Below are 18,350 nucleotides of genomic sequence, written 5' to 3'. Positions count from 1 at the left end.
CATTACCTCTCTGTGTCTGTTGATGGCTGCTTTCGTCTGAGTTCTACATTTCTAGCAATTCCCTAGCATTTTTGGGACTTGGCTTGGTCTAGGATACTCAGAGTTCCACAGTTCAAACCCCAAAATATAGAATTACAGATACAGATACAGATAATCAGAGTTGGAAGGGACCTTGTAGGTCATCTAGTCCAACCCCGTGCCCAAACGCGAGACCTTACACCATTTCTGACAAATGGCAGTCCAATCTCTTCTTGAAAGTCTCAAGTGATGGCACTTCCACAGCTTCCGAGGGCAAGCTGTTCCATTGGTTGATTGTTCTCACTGTCAGAAAGTTTCTCCTTATTTCCAGGTTGAATCTCTCCTTGTTCAGTTTCCATCCATTATTCCTTGTCTGGCCTACAGGCGCTTTAGAAAATAGCTTGACCCCATTCCTCCCTGTGGCAGCCCCTCAAATATTGGAACTGTGCTCTCCTGTCTCCCCTGGTCCTTTTCTTCCCTAGACTAGCCAGGCCCAGTTCCTGCAACCATTCATCGTATGTTTTAGCCTCCAGTCCTAATCATCCTGGTTGCTCTTCTCTGCACTTTTTCTAGAATCTCAACTTCTTTTTTATAATGTGTTGACCAAAACTGGATGCAGTACTCCAGGTGTGGCCTTACTAAGGCTTTATAGTACCTCACTTGATCTTGATTGTATCCCTCTGTTAATGCAATTTAGGATTGCATTGGCTTTTTTGGCTGCTGCTGCACACAGTTGGCTCCTATTTAGCTGGTTGTCCACTAAGACTCCAAGATCCCCCTCCCAGTTCCTGCTATTGAGCCTGGTTTCACCCAATCTATATGTGTCCTTTGGGTTTTTCTTGCCTAACTGTAGGACTTTACTTTTCTCTACATTGAATTTCATTTTGTTAGATACAGCCCAGGGTTCTAGTCTGTCAAGATCCATCTGGATCTTGAGCCTATCTTTTGGGGTGTTAGCTATTCCTGCCAGCTTAGTATCATCTGCAAATTTGGTAAGTTCCCCTTCTATTCCCTCATCTAAGTCGTTCATGAAGATATTGAAGAGTCCTGGGCCTAAGAGGGAACCTTGTGGCACCCCACTGCTTCCTTCCCTCCATGTAGACTTAGACCCATTAAGGACGACGACTCCTTGAGTACGGCTTGCCAGGTTGGGAAGGGACTTGATGGGGACCTGTACCCCATCTGTGTCCAATTTGGGGGCCCCCACCAGCATCCTGAGTTTCATCTTTCTCCGTATATCTTCTCGCACAGCCGGAAGAGTCAGAGGTCTGCTGCCCCACTTTGAATAAATGTGAGAAACCTCTTTTGGGAGGGTTGCTAGGTAACTGCCGGAAAGCTCACGAGTGGATCAGAGTTTTAAAAAAGGAAGAGCAGGGAGGGAGGGGAGAGAAAAAAAGGAAGGGCGAGGAAGACGAGGAAGAGAAAGAAGATCGGTCAGTGACCGGGGAGGCAGAAAATGCCGGTTTTCCTCTGGAAAATCTTTGTCAAATCAGAGCACAAAAACCGAGGTCAGATCTTAGCTTCCTCAGCAGAGGGTCCACCCCGTAATCCAGGAAGGAGGGAGGGACTACAGCACCCATCATCCACAGCCTTCCTGGACCATGCTGCTATGTCACCTAACACACCCCCAAAGGCTCTTGAAGCTAAGCTCAAACCCTCATTTTCAACGGCAGGCAGTCCTCGACGTACTACAGTCCATTTAGGGACCACGTCCAAGGAATGAAGGGACTTACGACCATTTTTCACACTTGTGACCGTTGCCGGATCCCATGCTCAAAATTCAGATGCTTGGCTGCCGACTCATCTTTACGACAGTCGCAGCATTCCTGGGGTCGCCGGATTCCCCTCTTAATGACCTACTGACAAGCCGGCGGGGAAGCCGCTTATAACGACCGCATCACAACAGCAAGGATTCCCTTAGTGATGGTGGCCAGGAAGGTTGTAAAATGGGACAAAATTTCACTAAACAACATCTCCCTTAGCAAGAGAAATCTGCTGTGCCGCACGAATCAGCTAAGCTTGACAAGCAAGATATAAAACACAGAATAGAGACGGCTGATCCTCACAGCTGAACCTCGGAGCAAACGGTTCGCCTGAACCGGTCCGAGCCAGTAGAATCTCACCCCGGAGCGTATGAATGTCTGCATTGCACCGGTGGCCATCTTGACTTTTTTTGACCTCCTTTCTGTGAAAGCTTCTCTGTGTTTCGGTTTTTGCCGTGCCACGTTGAAATGGGGAACAGCCCTTCATCAGACAGAAATCAGGATGACTTCACACCCTTGAATTTAGTTTGGTTTTGTTTGAGTCATCTGGAGATGGACAGGGAGAGCGAGCAGGTAAAATTGTGTAGGAAGGAAAAGAAAAGGGGGGGAGGAGGAGGAGGAGGGAGGAGGAGGAGGAGGAAGAGGAGGAGGAGGAGGAAAAGAAAATAGAAAGTTAAAGAAAAAGAAAAGGAAAAAGAAGAGAAGAAAGAAGAGAAAAACAGGAAAGATGGAGTTAGGAAAGGGAAGGAAAGAAGGGAAGGAAAGAAGGGAAGGAGAAAGGAAAGAAAGGAAAAGAGAAAGGGAAAGGGAAGGAAAAAGAAAAAAGGAAAGGAAAAGGGAGGAGAGAAGAGGAAAAGAAAAGAAAGAAAAAGAAAGGAAAGGAAAGAAGAAAAGGGAAGGAAAGGAAAGGAAAAAAGCTTAAAGGCAAATATTTGGTCTACAAAAGACCCCCTTTAATGAGGGATAATTTGTATAGGCAGTCCTCGACTTATGCCCACAATAGAGCCAAAAAGGTCTGTTGCTAAGCGAGACAATATGTTGTGAGTTTTGCCCTATTTTCTTCCGTCACTGATTAAGGGAATCCCTGCTGTTGTGGGCCTTTTTGATTTTAGATGGTCATTAAACAGATCATTGTAAGTCGAGGATCTCAGAAATGCTGGATTGGGAGGTCTGATCATTGCTTTCTCATTTGGCAAACCAGGATTCTGTCGTTCATCCTGGTTTGTTTGGGGTTTTTTGCTCCTGGTCCAGTGGGAAAGTTTGGGAACTAAGGATGCTCTGGTTGCCATGGTAGTCAGCTAGCACCTAGTTGCCATGGTGATGGTTGCCTGGGGAAGAGAGAGAGAGAGAGAGTTATCAGGCTAAGTTTAGATCTGGGTTAAATCCTGGTCTGCCGAATGATTTCCTCGGTCTCCCAATATGAGGATGGATTTATGGCCCCGGGGCCTTCGTCCAGGCAGTCCTTGATTTACAATGATCCATTTAGTGACTGAAGTGAGAACAGCACTGAAAAAACACTTGGGACCATTTTTCACACTTTGTGGCTGGGGGATTCTGGGAGTGGAAGTCCTGATATAAATGTCCTAAATTGGCCCTAAATTGCCACATTTCCCACCATTCCATATTTCTGCTTGCGAACCCTGACCGAAAACCACATATTTCAACCAACCAGGATTAAACAAACCATGGTTTGTGCCTTTTTCTCTGCTGGACCTTTTTTTTTTTTTGTTTCCAACCCCTTTTTTCCCCTCTCTGTGCAGGCTCAAGCGAGACCTTCAAGTTACGGTGTCCGACCGCATCCCGCTTAGCCAAAAGAGCCGGAAACACTTTGTGACAGTTGCCCGCTGTGACAACATGACCCAGCCGGATTTCGCTAAGACCCGGGACGGCTTTGTGCTCCACTGGCCAATGAGCCGGTAAACCAGCATTTGCCTTGAACCCTCAAACCTCTCTGGCTCCTGGAAGAGCGGAAAAAGCGATTCCACCAATCATGAGGTCTAGCACCTTTACTCTCTTTTGAAATTGTGGCGGTGTGTGGAGCTGAGTGACGGAAGGAACGGTCCTGCCTTCCTTTTTTTATTAGCTAAAATCCCTCCTTCCGTCGCCATGAAAGCACAATACTTCTTACAGCCAGTCCTCGACTTACGACTTCCCATCTAGTGACCATCTCAAGTTGCAAAATCGTGCCCGGGGGGGGGAAAAAGCGACTGATGGCCATTTTTCCCACCCTTATGACCGTCGCTGCGTTCCCCGCCACCCAAACGCAGACGCACGGCCACCGACTTGGGGTTACAACGGGTTGCAACGTCCCTGGGTAGGTCACGTTATTTCCCTCCGTGCCCCTTTGGCGACCTTCCGACAAGCGGCCGATGGGGAAGCCCTGTTCCCCAAATGACTGCTGCACTTTGCTTAACGACGGCGGGCAGGAAGGTCATCAAATGGGGTGGAACGCAACGACGTGTCTCGGGTGGCTGCTGAGATTTGGGGCACCCCCATCGTCATCAGTCGAGGACTCCCTGTAAGAGGCAATATGGCGTCAATTCCTTCTCCGGGCATCCGAAGGTCTTGGAACGGATCCAAGATCCCTAACCATGAATCGTGGTTTGAATTTGAACCCCTGGTGGAGAAGATCCATGGAAGACCAGGTCCATTAGTTACATCCACCCAACCCTTCAGAGCTGGGGCGAAGGAGGTGTGATGGGTGGGATTCAACCGCTGTAACAACCAGTTTGGCTTTGCTTGCGCGTGCACCAAAATGTGTGGTTTGTGCACGCGCACCGTTTGAAAAATCAGTGTTTCAGATCTAACACTTACCTTCTACTGCAGTCCAGTGAGTAAAACACCGGAGGCACGGCAATCCGCTGTGTCGTGCGAATCGGTGGAGTTGCAAAACGCGGAAATAAAGGACAGACTAGGGCAGGGTCAAATGATCACCTGCACAACTGGTTCGCCCACACTGGTGTGAACTGGTAGAATCCCACCCATGGTCTCCTTCGGTCAGCTCCTAAACTATTTCTGTGGTCTTTTTAGAGCTGCCAACAGAAAGGGAGGTGGGGGAAGGGGTTTGAAAGAGCAGTGCGGCAGCTTGGAAATTGAAAGCGTATTCCATGCATAGTTTTTCAGAAATAGAAACTAGGCTAGACTGAAGTTCCTGCCGTGCAAAATTCTAACTGGAGAGCCTGATGGATGACTCTGGGCTATGGAGGTGTCCCATTGGAGGATATGAATTACGATACACCCAGCGGGTTGGGGGTGGGGGAAACCAGGGTCAAGGGGGACAAGGAATGATGTGTCTCAGAGTCGGCTGCACCCAGGCAGCGCCGGCATGTTAACTCCCAATAAATCCTTTGGAAGTTTTGGAAGTTTGGCTCGAGACTCGTGATTTAAATGGAGGGGGTAACTGCCGGAATCCTGACATCCTCTCTGAAGATGGTCCGTCTGGTGGGACTCAGAGGAAAGGCCTGCTCCGTGGTGGCTCCTTCAAAAGGTTCTTCAAAGGGCCATCTTCCCCCAGGGACATCTCCTTAACCCACCAGATCAGAGAGGCAGATATAGGATGGGTCCGTCTGGTGGGACCAGGTAGAAGAACCTTCTCTGTGGTGGCTCCCTCTGTCATTTGAAGGACAATCTTCAAACGACATCCACCCGACTCACCAGAGCTGGAAGGCAGGAGGTTTTATGGGGGTCCCCTCTTTAAAGAGGTCCATCTAGGGCAGGGGTCAGCAACCTTAAAAACACTCAAAGAGCCACAAAAGGTCCCAACCGGAAGCTCCCCCTCCCCTGGCTGACCGGAAGTCCGGTTCCCCATCACCATTCAGTCTCCTCCTAGCCCAGCGTACTTTTTTCCCTTTTACCGACTGGCGACAGGTGATGAAAGAGCCACATGCAACTCTAGAGCCGTGGCTTGCCAACTCCTGTTCTAGGAGGACCTTCTCTATGGTGGCTCCTCCCCTCTGGAGATAAGCACTGGCCTCCATCTTGGTAGTCCTTCAGAAGGTCCTGAAGACCTGGTTCTATGAAAGGATCGAGGGATTCCCCAGGGTAATACGGAGCTCCACCATTGGTCGCTTGGTGTGATGTCACCAGGAGGGCGGGGCTTATTGGGGTTGTAGTTTTGGAAGCCCTCCAGAGTTCATTGAGTTCATTGGCCAGCCGCATCGATGCTTTTAATAAATATTTTTTTTAAAACAAAATTTAAATTGAGAAGACCATCTCTCTCTCTCTCTCTCTCTCTCTCTCATTGTATCCGCTCAATTCAGCCCCACAGGGTTGGCACCCTGGGGCTCCTTTGAGGCCATCTATCAAGACCCCAGGATTGCCTTACTCCCTGCCCAAATGCGGAGGACCCCAATTCTGCTGCTGTTTCAAATGAGGCTTGGAGAAAACCTGGCTTTTAAAAGATGATTTCATTTTGGGTCCTGTCTATCTGGTCTGGCCATCTTTTACAACCGGTCCTCGACTTTATGACAGTTTGTTTAGTGACCGTCGGAAGTGACAATGACCCGGGGCGGGGGGGGAAAAGCTCGATTTTTTCCCCCTACACACTTATGACCGTGGTAGCATCCCCAGGGTCCAAATTCAGATACTTGCCCCCGACTCGGTTTTACAACGGTTGCGGCGACCCTTTGATGGACTTCCCACCAGTGAAGTTGATGCTTTGCTTAACGACCAACGACGGGGGACAAGAAGAAGAAAGCCAGTTGAATGGGGCAGAACTCACTTAACAACAGTCCTGCTTAGTGACAGAAAGGTCTAGTCCAGTCGTGGTCATAAGGCTGAGGATGATCTGGATTCCTCTGTCCTCTCGATCGTATCGTTCTTTTTCATGTGCTCCATTGTCCCAAGTCCGGCTTGGTAAAGGCAGTCCTCTACTTATGGTGGCAGCCCTTCACAGTCGTAAACCAAGAGGATTGTAATAAAACGGGGGGGGGGTCCTGTGATTTTAAAAACCCATGTTTGCGGTGGTTGGTAAGTGAATCACAATGGTCATTAAGTGAATCCATGGTTGTTAAGCGAACTTTGCTCTGGGTGAGGATTGGAAGTCAATCATGCGGAAGGCGTCCTCAATGAAGGGCAATTTGTTTAGCGACCGTTCAAAGTTACAATGGCGCAGAAAAGAGCAACTTAACAACCAATTTTCACACTTACAATGGGCAAAATGTCCGGGGGTGCCAGATCGGCATTCGTAACCTTTCCAGCTGGGTATTTCTAACAAGGAACCTCAAAGGGGCGGGGGGGATACTGGGTTCACTTAATGACACCCGATTCACTTAATGAATCTCTTCTGGCAAGAGAAGCTGTAAAACGGGGCGAAACTCCCTGAACAACTGCCTTGCTTAGCAACGGGGCTCAATTGTGGTCGTAAGTTGATGACTATCTTCAAACCATGCTGGAAAAGGGTCCACCAATGAGACCTTATGGTGTTTTTTCCTCGAAAAGGTTTTCCTTCTCATCTGAGAAGCTTCTTCAGTTCTGGTGGAAGATGGAAGAATTGCTATTCTTTGCGGACAACTGGTCATTTGCATCCTTTTTAGAGAGGCATTGAGGCCGCTTAGACGTTTGTCCATGTCCTCTGGATCCAACTGAGTCGCGCAGATGGCGGTGGAGCCTTAGTCCAAATGAGGGTGAAGCAAATGGCTGTGGAGGCTCCGCCCCCTTTTGCACCCCTCAGATCCTGAGGACACAGACAAACCTCCAAGCTGCCTCAAGGGCTCCATGAAAAGGACTCAAATGACCAGCTTTTCACAGGTAATATAAATCCATCCAATCCAAGAGTTTGGGTTTTTTTTTTTTCCTTGAAGAGGTTTCCCTTCTCATCTGAGAAGCTTCTTCAGTTCTGGTGGAGGATGGAAGGATTGATACTCTTTGCAGACAGCTGGTCATTTGCATCCTTTTTAGAAAGCCGTTGAGGCCGCTTGGAGGTTTGTCTGTGCGCTCGAGATCTAGCTGAATAGTAGAGATGCGGTGGCACCTTAGTCCAAATGGTGGGGAGCAAATGGCTGTGAAGGCTCCGACTCCATTTGCACCATTAAGAAGACCCTGAGGAGACAGACGAACCTCCAAGCGACCTCAACGGCTCTCTAAAAAGGATGCAAATAACCGCAAATATCCTTTCTAGAGAGGCTGCTTGGAGGTTCGTCCACGTCCTTGGGATCCAGCTGAGTAGTGCAGATGGGGGTGGAACCTTATGGGAGGGTGGAGTAAATGGCTGTGGAGGCTCCACCCCCATCATGCTTTACTCAGGGGACCTTGATGATGCAGGTGAACCTCCAAGCAGCCTCAACGGCTCGGACGCAAACGACCAGCTGTTCGCAAGGAGTATCAATCCTTCCATCCTCCGCCCTTCTGTCCGAACTGAAGAATCTTCTCGAATCGGAAGGGAAACCTCTCCGAGGGAAAAAAAGAAACAACCCCAACCTTTGAACTGGGTGGGTTTCTCTTCCCTGCAGATCATCCAAGGTCAAATGAAGGAGAGGCCAGTCCCCACGGCATGGGGAACGGCAGGGTGGAAGGGGTGGGGGTGGGGCAGAGGGGGATTATGGGTAGCAAACAAAGGGGTGATGGGATCCTCCAGCCCCATTAGGGACTTCTTCTGCCTCCGTTTCCCATTTGGTGCCCAAGTTAGCTTGTCCTCTGGAGTTGGAAGGAAGGAGGGAAGGAGGGAGGGAGGGAAGGAGGGAAGGAGGGAGGGGAGGAAGGAAGATAGGTGGAGGGAGAGAGCTCCCCACCCCGCCTGCCCCACTGACCCTCACATCTCACAAAGGGGATCAGATTACGCATCATCAGAGTTGGAAGGGAACTTGTAGGTCATCTAATCCAACCCCCACCCACCCCCCCACCTAAACAGGAGGACCCTACACCATTTCTCTCCTCCCCCACATTCCCCCCCTCCCCCACCCAGTTTTCAAAGCAGCTGGATTAATCGAGGCATTCCATTGATTCAGCCTTCGTTTTATTTCGCACCCGGTGCAATGTCCTGCAGCAGCCGTCGCATCTTCCCGATCATTCAACATCATTCAAAGTCAAGAAGCCTACATTTTTGTCCGGTTCTCCCCCTTCGTAAATATTATACAAACCCAGTTTCCAAAAATAAAAGTCCAGTCTCGGGGTGTTCCATAGTCTATAGAAGGAGAAGAAGGGGGGCAGAATCCAACTTTAAAAAAAAATACAAGTCTCAGGGAGTTCCACAGTCTCTAGGAGGAGGAGGAAGAGAGGAAGAGGAGGAAGAAGAAGAAGAAGAAAAAGAAGAAGAAGAAGAAGAAGAAGAGGAGGAGGAGGAGGAGGAGAAGGAGGAGGAGGAGGAGGAGGAGGAGGAGGAGGAGGAGGAGGAGGAGGAGGAGGAGGAGGAGGAGGAGGAGGAGGAGAAGAAGAAGAAGAAGAAGAAGAAGTAGTATTCCTATTTTTTCAAACCATTTCAAGTCGCTTGGAGTTCCAGAATCTCCAGAACAAGAGAAAAATCATATTTTCCCCCAAAAAATTACAAGTCTCGGTGAGTCCCACAGTCTCCCGAATGAGAAGAAGAAAAAGAAATTCCAAATTTTTCAAACAATTTCAAGTCTCGGTAAGTTCCATAGTCTCCAGAATGAGGAAAAGAAAAAAAATCTATTTTTTCAAAAATGTCAAGTCTCAGTGAGTTCCACAGTGTCCAGAATGAGGAAAAAAAAATCATTTGCCCCCCAAAATTACAAGTCTCAGGGAGTTCCACAGTCTCCCAAACAAAAAGAAGAAAAAGAATAAAAACCCAACTTTTAAAACCATTTCAAGTCTTGATGAGTTCCACTGTTTCCAGAACAAGAAGAAGAAGAAGAAGAAGAAAGAAATTCCAATTTTCCCCCCCACCGAAAAAAATGTCAAGTCCCATGGAGTTTCACAGGCCGGCCACAGGAAAAGCAGCATTTGACTTCGCGTGGTGCGTTTTGTTGTCTGAACGTTGTTACGGTTGAGTCACGTTGTGACTCCGATGTTTCATTGCTGTTCCTTTTTAAAGTTGCTTGTAAAATCCAAATCCAACACAAATCCGCAAAAATCGAAGGAAATTTTCTGGAAATATATATATATATATTTGTTTTCTGAGGTTTTCGCGGGTATTTCTATGTGGATCTTTGGTAATTCGGATTTTCTCCCGTGTAAAATTGGAAGTATTTTGGTGACGTTTCGATGAAATCTCATTCATCATCTTCAGGCTTGTATCTTCAGCTCTGTGCTTCTTGGAGTAATGTGAGCTTGCAGTTGCTTCTTCCTTTTAACTGCTAGTGGGGGTGTGACTTGATTGGTTGGGGGTTTGGCTGTGTTCTGATTGGCTGGGGGTGTGTTCTGTTCAGGTGGAGGTTTGGTTGTGCTCAGGTTAGTCTTAGTTGCCAGGGGATTTGAGCTGGTGTTTCGCCAAAACCGAACACTTCAACAACAGAATAGTCAGAGAAGCCATTGAGATAGAAAAATGCCCACACAGCATGAATAAACGAGATGATACCTCCCGCCTACCAGCCATTTGGAAACCCGCCCTCATTAACAAATGAGTACCTAATATGAAGAATGACACTAGACCCACACGCACAAAGGCCACACAAGATGCTACCACCACACTTCCATGTAGAAAGCAGATTCACACCCACACAGATGATGAGACACGACCACGGACCAGAAGCCGTACCGCAGCTGCATCACTACCCGCTTCAAACCCCTCCGACCCATAAATGAAGCGAACTGACGCCCACCATGAAGATGCAGCACGACCACGAACACGAAGCCAAACAACAGGATCACAGCTCACCAGCTCAAATCCCCCAGCAACTAAGACTAACCTGAGCACAACCGAGCCCCCACCCAAACAGAACACAGCTCCAGCCAATCAGAACACAGCCAAGCCCCCACCCAATCAAGTCACACCCCCACTAGCAGTTAAAAGGAAGAAGCAGCTGCAAGCTCACATTACTCTGAGAAGCACAAAGCCAAAGACACAAGCCTGAAGATGATGAATGAGATTTTGTCAAAACGTCGCCAAAATACTTCAAATTTTACACGGGAGAAAACCTGAATAACCAAAGATCCCCATATACATATATATATATACGTATACGTATACGTATACGTATACATATACATATACATATACATATACATATACATATACATATACATATATATATATATATATATATATATATATATATATATATATATAATCAATCAATCAATCAGCCTGGAAAAATGAATCAATTAGGATTATTTTCATCTTTGTTGCACAAAATTGGCAAGAAAATCTGATATTTTTTTTTACAACTATATTTCAAATTGGAATCCCTTAACTAGGAGACAAAAAAAATCAAGAATAAATAGAATATTTATCATTTCCACATGCAGAATATTTAGTTTATATATTATGTACAAAGTGAACAAAAGGAAAAACACTGATTAATAGCAGAAAAAGTGAGATAAACACCGAAATACAGAGTCCTCAACTTACGATGTTTCGCTTACTGACCAAAGCGATGGCGCTGAAAAAAAGGAAAGGGTTTCATACTTACGACCATTGCACGAAAAACAGAACCATTGTTTGCCCTTACAACCATCACAGCTATCATCTCAAAATTCAGATGCTTGGCACCTGAAATGCCTTTATGATGGTCCGAGGGTCACCCTTTAGTGAATGTCGGAACCGGTGTAGTCGTCGGGAAAGCCAGATTCACTTCCCTGAGCATGTGACTCACTGAAGAACCACAAGGGATTAGCTTAACGACCGCATCAAGGGAGGTCATCAAATGGGGTGAGGCCCACTTAATGACCATCTCTCTTAGCGATGGAAACATTGGGCACCGCGGTCATCGTAAGTTCAAGGACTCCCTGGGTTTCACGTTCATTAATTTGGGGGGCAATTAGGGAGGTTGCTAAGCAGATCACGTGTTGTTAAATGAATCCCCGCTGACTTCAGAGGGAGTCCTCAGAATTACAATGGTTTATTTAGGTGACCAAAGTGACCATGGCCCTGAAAAATGGAATTCCCGGTCAAGTTTCACTCTTACAACCGTCGGTCACCGGATCAAAACTCGGATGCTTGACTACCAGTTCATATTTACGAAGGTCGCAGTCACACGGCCTGGGGAAGCCAGATTCGCTTAACGACCACAGGACTCCCTGAACAACCACCATGATTCCCTTCACAACTGTGGCAAGAAAGGACATAAAACAGAGCAAGACACATTTAATGACTTTTGCTTAGCAATGGAAGGGTTTGTCCCATCAGGGTCAGAAGTCGAGGACTGACTGCCTTTGGGATTCATTTCTAGGAAATATTGAGTCGCCTTTTCAAGGATTGTGATAACATACCAGGGAGTCCTCAACTTACAACAGTCCGTTTAGTGATGCTTCAGTTACAATGACATCAAAAAAAGGGACTTGAGGCCATTTTTTCCGTCACACTTATGACCACTGAAGCCTTCCCCACGGCCACGTCATCAAAATCTGGACACTTGGCCACTGATTCACACTTATGATGGTCGTAACTTCCGAGCCAAATCTCCCCTTTCCCCTCCTAACCTCAAAGAGAATCCATTTAAAATGGGATTTCTTCCATTTTGTAAAAAAAAAAAGAGAGAAAGAGAAGAGGTCCTCAGCTTATGATCGCTTTCTGTTGCTAAACGAGACCGTGTGGAATCGCGCGTCCCTTTTGCAAACCTTTCCCACCATAGGTTCGGGACGGGATCATTGTCAAGTGCTCCAAGTTGGGTCACTAAGCGCGGCGGTGGTCATTAAGAGAGGCACATCCACCATGGCCACCTTCCCCCCTCCCAGTCTGGTTGTTAAGCAAATCAATCGGCCATTAAGAGAATCGGAAGGTTAGAAATGACGATCACGGGATCACGCAACAGACATAGGTGCATGCCAGTTGCTGAGCGTTTTCGATCATCCGACCGCGGGAAACCCTGCAACAGTCGTTAAGTGGGGCAACTGGAGGCGAGTCCCTTTTTTTCAGCAAACAGTCACTAAATGAATCCAGCCCATGGATCTGATTTTGCCACGGTGCCTGGTGCGAATCCAGGAAAATGGTTGAATTTCAGCAATTCCCGGGCTGCAGTTCTGTAAACCACTAGGGGGCAGCAGGGAAAGAGCTTGGGGGAAAATTTGACATTTTAGCGCCCTCTGGTGGCCAGTTTGTTTTTCTGCTGCTCGGATCCAGCAGAGATAATCGCCGCTTAATAACCGGGTGCCTAGCAGCCATTCCAACTTAACAATGGACCCCACCCCCACCCCCAAAGACAGGACGTATGGCCCGATGTCATAATCCTGTTCCGTTGCACTGTCACCGTTGTGTAGCATGACAATTTTGAGGGGATCCACTTAAAGACCGCTGCAGACATAAAATCAGACCCAATCACTGTTGATCGACTTAATGATGGACTCATTTGTCATGAAAGCAGAGTCCTCAAATTGGGGATGATCCCAGGGTGACTTGCTTAATGACGCACCCCAATTCCTGGGCGTCGTTCTGGGTTCAAGGATGGTCGTAAGTCAAGGACTGTCTCTGTCTAAGCTAAACAAACCAAGGGAAGTCATAATACGGAGAGTCCTCAACTGATGACCACAGCCAAGATTTATGTTGCTAAGTGAAACAAGGATGAGCTCGTCCCATTTTACGACTTTTCTGGCCGCATTGGTGCAGCCCAACCCTGCTGTTGTTCTGCTGGTCACACGGTCATTAAGTGAATCCGGCTTCCCCACTGAATTTGCTGGTCACACGCATCATAAATATGAGTTCATTGCTGAGTGCCTGAATTTTCATCCCAGGACGGCGGTGATGGTGGTTAAGGGTGAAAACAGTCCTAAATCGTGGCTGTTTTGAAACAGTTGCTAAACAAACCATTGTAAGTTGAGGACTCCCTCAATCTGGGTTTGAGGTTTCACCGAAGATCCCCGGAAAGGAATTAGGGGAGGCTTCTCTTGATATAATGCAACTGGCAAAGCATGGGGACCATCTGGATGACCTCTAGGTGCTTCAGATAAGCACTTCTGGTCCCTGGGCTTGGGGTGACACAAAAGCCATGGATACCTGTTGTCTGGCCATCCAAGGGTTGCTATAGGGAGTCCTTGACTTACAAAGATTTGTTTAGTGATGAAAGAACCCATGGTCGTTGTCATCCTCTGTACAAATCCTCCTCCTTTTAGCCCTGATGCTATTCTATAGTTAGGTCCTAAGATGTCTGCAAGGAAACCACCCAGTTCAGAGAGCCCCAAAGATCCCACAGTCCTTCTTTCTTTCTTTCTTTCTTTCTTTCTTTCTTTCTTTCTTTCTTTCTTTCTTTCCTTCTCTCTTTCCCTTTCTCTCCTTCTCCTTCTCTCCCTCTCCTCCTCCTCTTCTCCCCAAACCCTCCTAGCACTGATGATGTTCCCTAGCTGGGTCACAAAATGTCTACAAGAAAACCGCCCAGCTTGGACCCCACCACCCCATCGGGGGTTTTTTTCCTCCTCCTCGTCCCCGCGGAATTCTCTCTAGTTTAATAGAGGCAGTCCTCAGCTTTACGACCCTTCTGGACGTAGACATGGCCTGGAAAAAACTGCTCTTCCAAAAGGAATCGCTTCTCTACTGTTACATCGTCAAAATTTTGGTGAGTGGCATGTCCTGGACTTCTGACGGTTGGAGCTGTCCCAGTGTTAGATGATCCCTTTTTACGACCTTCTGATGAGGGGGGGGGGAGGAAGCTGGATTCACTTAGCAACCAGCTGATTTGACCGCAGCTATTCACTTAATATTGGCAATGGAAAAAGATCATAAAATTCACCCCGACTTATTCAACGACTGCAATTCTGGTCTGCATTGTGGCCACAGGCCCGGCAATTTTATCCAGAGTCCTTGACTTACAACCATCCAGCAGCCTGCCCATTACGGTCATAAGCTGAGATGCTCAGTAAAACAGCTCCCTCTTATGACCGACGAATCTTACGACCTTGGGGTTAAAAACGACCTGATGATTGTTAAGCTAACCCCCATGACCGTTAAGCAAAGCCTTGGATTGCTAGGGGGGAATTTCCCTCCCCCCCAAAAAAAAATAAACCTTGGTGAATTGCCACAGTCCTCAGTCTTATGACCTTTTGCTTTGAGATCGTTTGAAGTGACGATGTGGTGCCAAACGTTTCCATTGAAGACCTTACTAAAATTTCATTGAAGAATAGAAGGCAAGATTGGCTTCACACACGGGGCCAGAACTCACTGAATAGATGTCTCACTTAGCGACATGCTTTTGGCACAATCCTAAGTCAAGGACTCTCTCCACTGGAGGCAGGGGGAGGTAATCAGTATCAGGTCTTTTTGAAGTGGGAGGGGGAGTTGTCCCGTCCTGACTTTCAATGGTCGCTAAATGAGACTTCTTAAATCCAGATCATGTGCTGTTCTCTAAAACTACAATTCCCAGCATCCCTTGGGTAGCGGCAGTTGCCATTCCTTTTTCTGAGGTAAATTCCCCCAAGAAACCGAGGTCACATTACTCTTGAAATGAAAGATAGATAGACTGATAGATAGATAGATAGATAGATAGATAGATAGATAGATAGATAGATAGATAGATAAAGATATATATTCCATTTAAAATCCCACCATCTGAAAACAGAAACAAAAAAAAAATGTCAAAAAACTAAGTTCAGGATGTGGGGGGGGAATCAAAGAGACTCCTCCCCAGGTTAAAAATGGAACATCGCCTCTCCCACCCTGGCGTTCCCACCTATAGTTTAGTCCACCGAAGTGCAGAAACCTTCTGTAGGTAAAATGTCTCATTTTGTGTCGGGGGGGGGAAGTCACAAAGGAGGGACGAAAAACGGGGCTCCTAATTTTAGAAGGGACCCGACCTTGAGGGACCACCCGAGAATGTGAGCTGTAAAAATTACCCCGTATTGGGGGTGCAAGACCTTCCCCGCTAAATGGGTACCGAACTCCTTGACTGAATGGCAGAGCAGTAGGTTCAGAGCTCACCACCCATAACCGAACGGCATTAATGAAAGAAGCAACTCATGCACAGCTCCCTTCCTCTCGCAATCCCACCGAACACTTTAGAGTGTATAGGAGGGAAGGGATGACACCTGCAGGAATTACAGGCAGTCCTCAACACTTCATTTAGTGACTGACATTACGACGGCACCGAAACAAGTGACACGGAACCATTTTTTCCCCACCCTTATACCCTTCACCCTCGGAAAAAGGACCGGTTTTCAGAAATGATGACCATCACAGATCCAGGTCATGTGATTGCCATTTGGACTCATGGCCCACTGACTCATATTTACAATGGTTGGGGGTCAGGCGATCCCTCTTTGGCAACCTTCCAACGAGCCCAGTCGAAAGGAAAGAGAGATTGGCTTGGCAACAGCGTTGTGGATGGAACGATGGCGCCAATCCGCTTAACGATGGGGGGGGAGGCAGGCGGTAAAATGGGATGAAATTCCCCACAAACCCTGTCTCACTTAGCTGCAGGCATGCTGGGCTGGATGGTGATCATAAGTTCGAGGAATGACCTGTAGGGAAAGGTTTCAGAGGAACCGCAGGGCGGACTGACTCACTGAAGGCGCGCATTGATTCGCTTAACGACAGTGGCAAGGCAGGTCATCAAATGGGGTGAAATTCACTGAACCCGTTCTCGCTCAGCTGCAGAAATTTTGGCCTTGACGCCGGTTGTAAGTCGAGCTCAAAAAAAGTCAGAAAAGGTAGCCACGAAAATACCAAGAATTTGGATGGCAGGCCCGTGGCACCCATCTTGACTTTTTTGACTTACTCCACCTGGACTGGACATCTCTGGATCGGTTTCTTAGCCCATCCTTAAGTTATGAATCGTGACACCCTCCCTGTTTTCAAATCACTTTTGAATTCCCCTCTGCACGTCTGTCTGAACTGGCCTCTTCATTCTCCATTTTGCACACTCACTTCTTGCACGCTCGGAAATTCAAAACGAAGACGGAAGATGGACCCTTGGTGAAGGTGGGGGCTACATGGGTAGGTAGGTAGGTAGATAGATAGATAGATAGATAGATAGATAGATAGATAGATAGATAGATAGATAGATAGATAGATAGAATATAGATGAGATACATCAGGGTCTTCAAACTTGGCACGTTTAAGACTTGTGGATTTCAACTCCCAGAATTCCTCCTCCAGTCATGTTAGCTCAGGAACTCTGGGAATTGAAGTCCACAAATCTTAAACTTGCCAGTTAGAAGACCCTTGAGATAGATAAAGAGAGAGAGAGAGAGAGAGAGAGAGAGAGAGATGGATGGATGATAGAGACATAGATAGATAGATGGTAGATAGATGAGATAGATAGATTAGATAGATAGAGATATAGATGTATGATAGAGACATACATAGATGGTAGATAGATGAGACAGATAGATATGCATTAGATATAGATGAGAGAGGATAGACAGATAGAGATGAATAGTAGATAGAAAGAAACAGATAAATAGACATAGATTAGAGCTAGATATATAGAGAGGGATAGATAGATTAGATAGAGATGGATAAGACAGAAGGATATATATTAGAGCTAGACATATATAGAGGGATAGATATAGATTAGCAATAGATAAGAGGGAGAGATGGATTGATAAACAGATAGAGATGGAGAGATATAGATTAGAAATAGAGATGGAGAGATATGGATAAATAGATTAGAGCTAGATAAATACATTAGAGGTGGATGGATATAGATTAGATAGATAGATAGATAGATAGATAGATAGATAGATAGATAGATAGATAGATAGATAGATAAATGGATAAGAGATAGAATACATATGTATATATGTATGTATACACACACACACACACACGTTGCAATTTGGATAGAGACCGAGAGAGAGAACAAGATATTCTGAAAATAGATCTTCTCCATTATGAAGCAGAATTCAAAGGAATTTGATGGTCTTGGTGCTGGATTCAAAGGGCTACATTAATATTTTTTTTTCTTCCCAATATCATTTCTTGGTTTGCTTGCTTGCTTTTGGCAGAATGAAGGTGGGGGGTGGGGAATGGCTATTTAAGAAGTACACAGTCCTCGACTTACAACAGTTCCTTTAGTGACCGAACTTCCAACAGCGCTGGAAAAAAAAGGGACTTAGGATGGTATTTCATCCTTACGATAGTGGCGGCCTCCCGGCATCTCCCCATTCCCCTTTTTTGGAGACCTCCTGACCAGCAAGTCCGATTCACTTAACGCCCGTGTCATCGACAGGACAACGATCGGCTTAAACTGCCGTGAGAAGAAACGACATGAAAAAGGGTGCCGAATGGGCGGAACAAATGGCTCACGTTGCAATGTGGGCTCTGTTGCGGTCATAAGTCAGAGATGACACCCCTCCACCCCACCGTTCCATGGGGGGGTGTCTTTTCCATTAGCTAAAGGTTGGAGGGGTGGAGAACACGACATTCGTTGTATCGTTTATTCCTCATCCGCCACGGAGCGCCCTATCAGCTCTTGTTGTCCTGCACAGCGTCTCAGGAGGCAGGAACAGGCCGGTCCTTCTGGCTCGGGATTTGAAACCAGTTCCCCAGGACCCACCCACCCACCTACCCACCCCCCAAAAAATCTGAAG

General features: G+C 46.9%; 1 protein-coding gene across 1 annotated transcript in view; it reads left to right on the top strand.

The window, feature by feature from the left end:
* The window catches only part of LOC113449959 (unconventional myosin-Ig-like), a 53,854-nt gene extending 49,879 nt beyond the window's left edge, over window positions 1–3,975 (top strand). Inside the window, 1 exon segment of the mRNA XM_087917471.1 lies at window positions 3,542–3,975. Coding sequence (XP_087773597.1) covers window positions 3,542–3,701 — 160 coding nt within the window. The 3' untranslated portion in view covers window positions 3,702–3,975.
* Window positions 3,976–18,350: the final 14,375 nt, after the last annotated feature.

Source organism: Pseudonaja textilis, chromosome Z (assembly GCF_049901715.1).
Source record: "Pseudonaja textilis isolate UNSWEBS1 chromosome Z, rPseTex1.2, whole genome shotgun sequence".
Classification (NCBI taxonomy): domain Eukaryota; kingdom Metazoa; phylum Chordata; class Lepidosauria; order Squamata; family Elapidae; genus Pseudonaja; species Pseudonaja textilis.
This window is presented reverse-complemented; position numbering and strand designations above follow the sequence as displayed.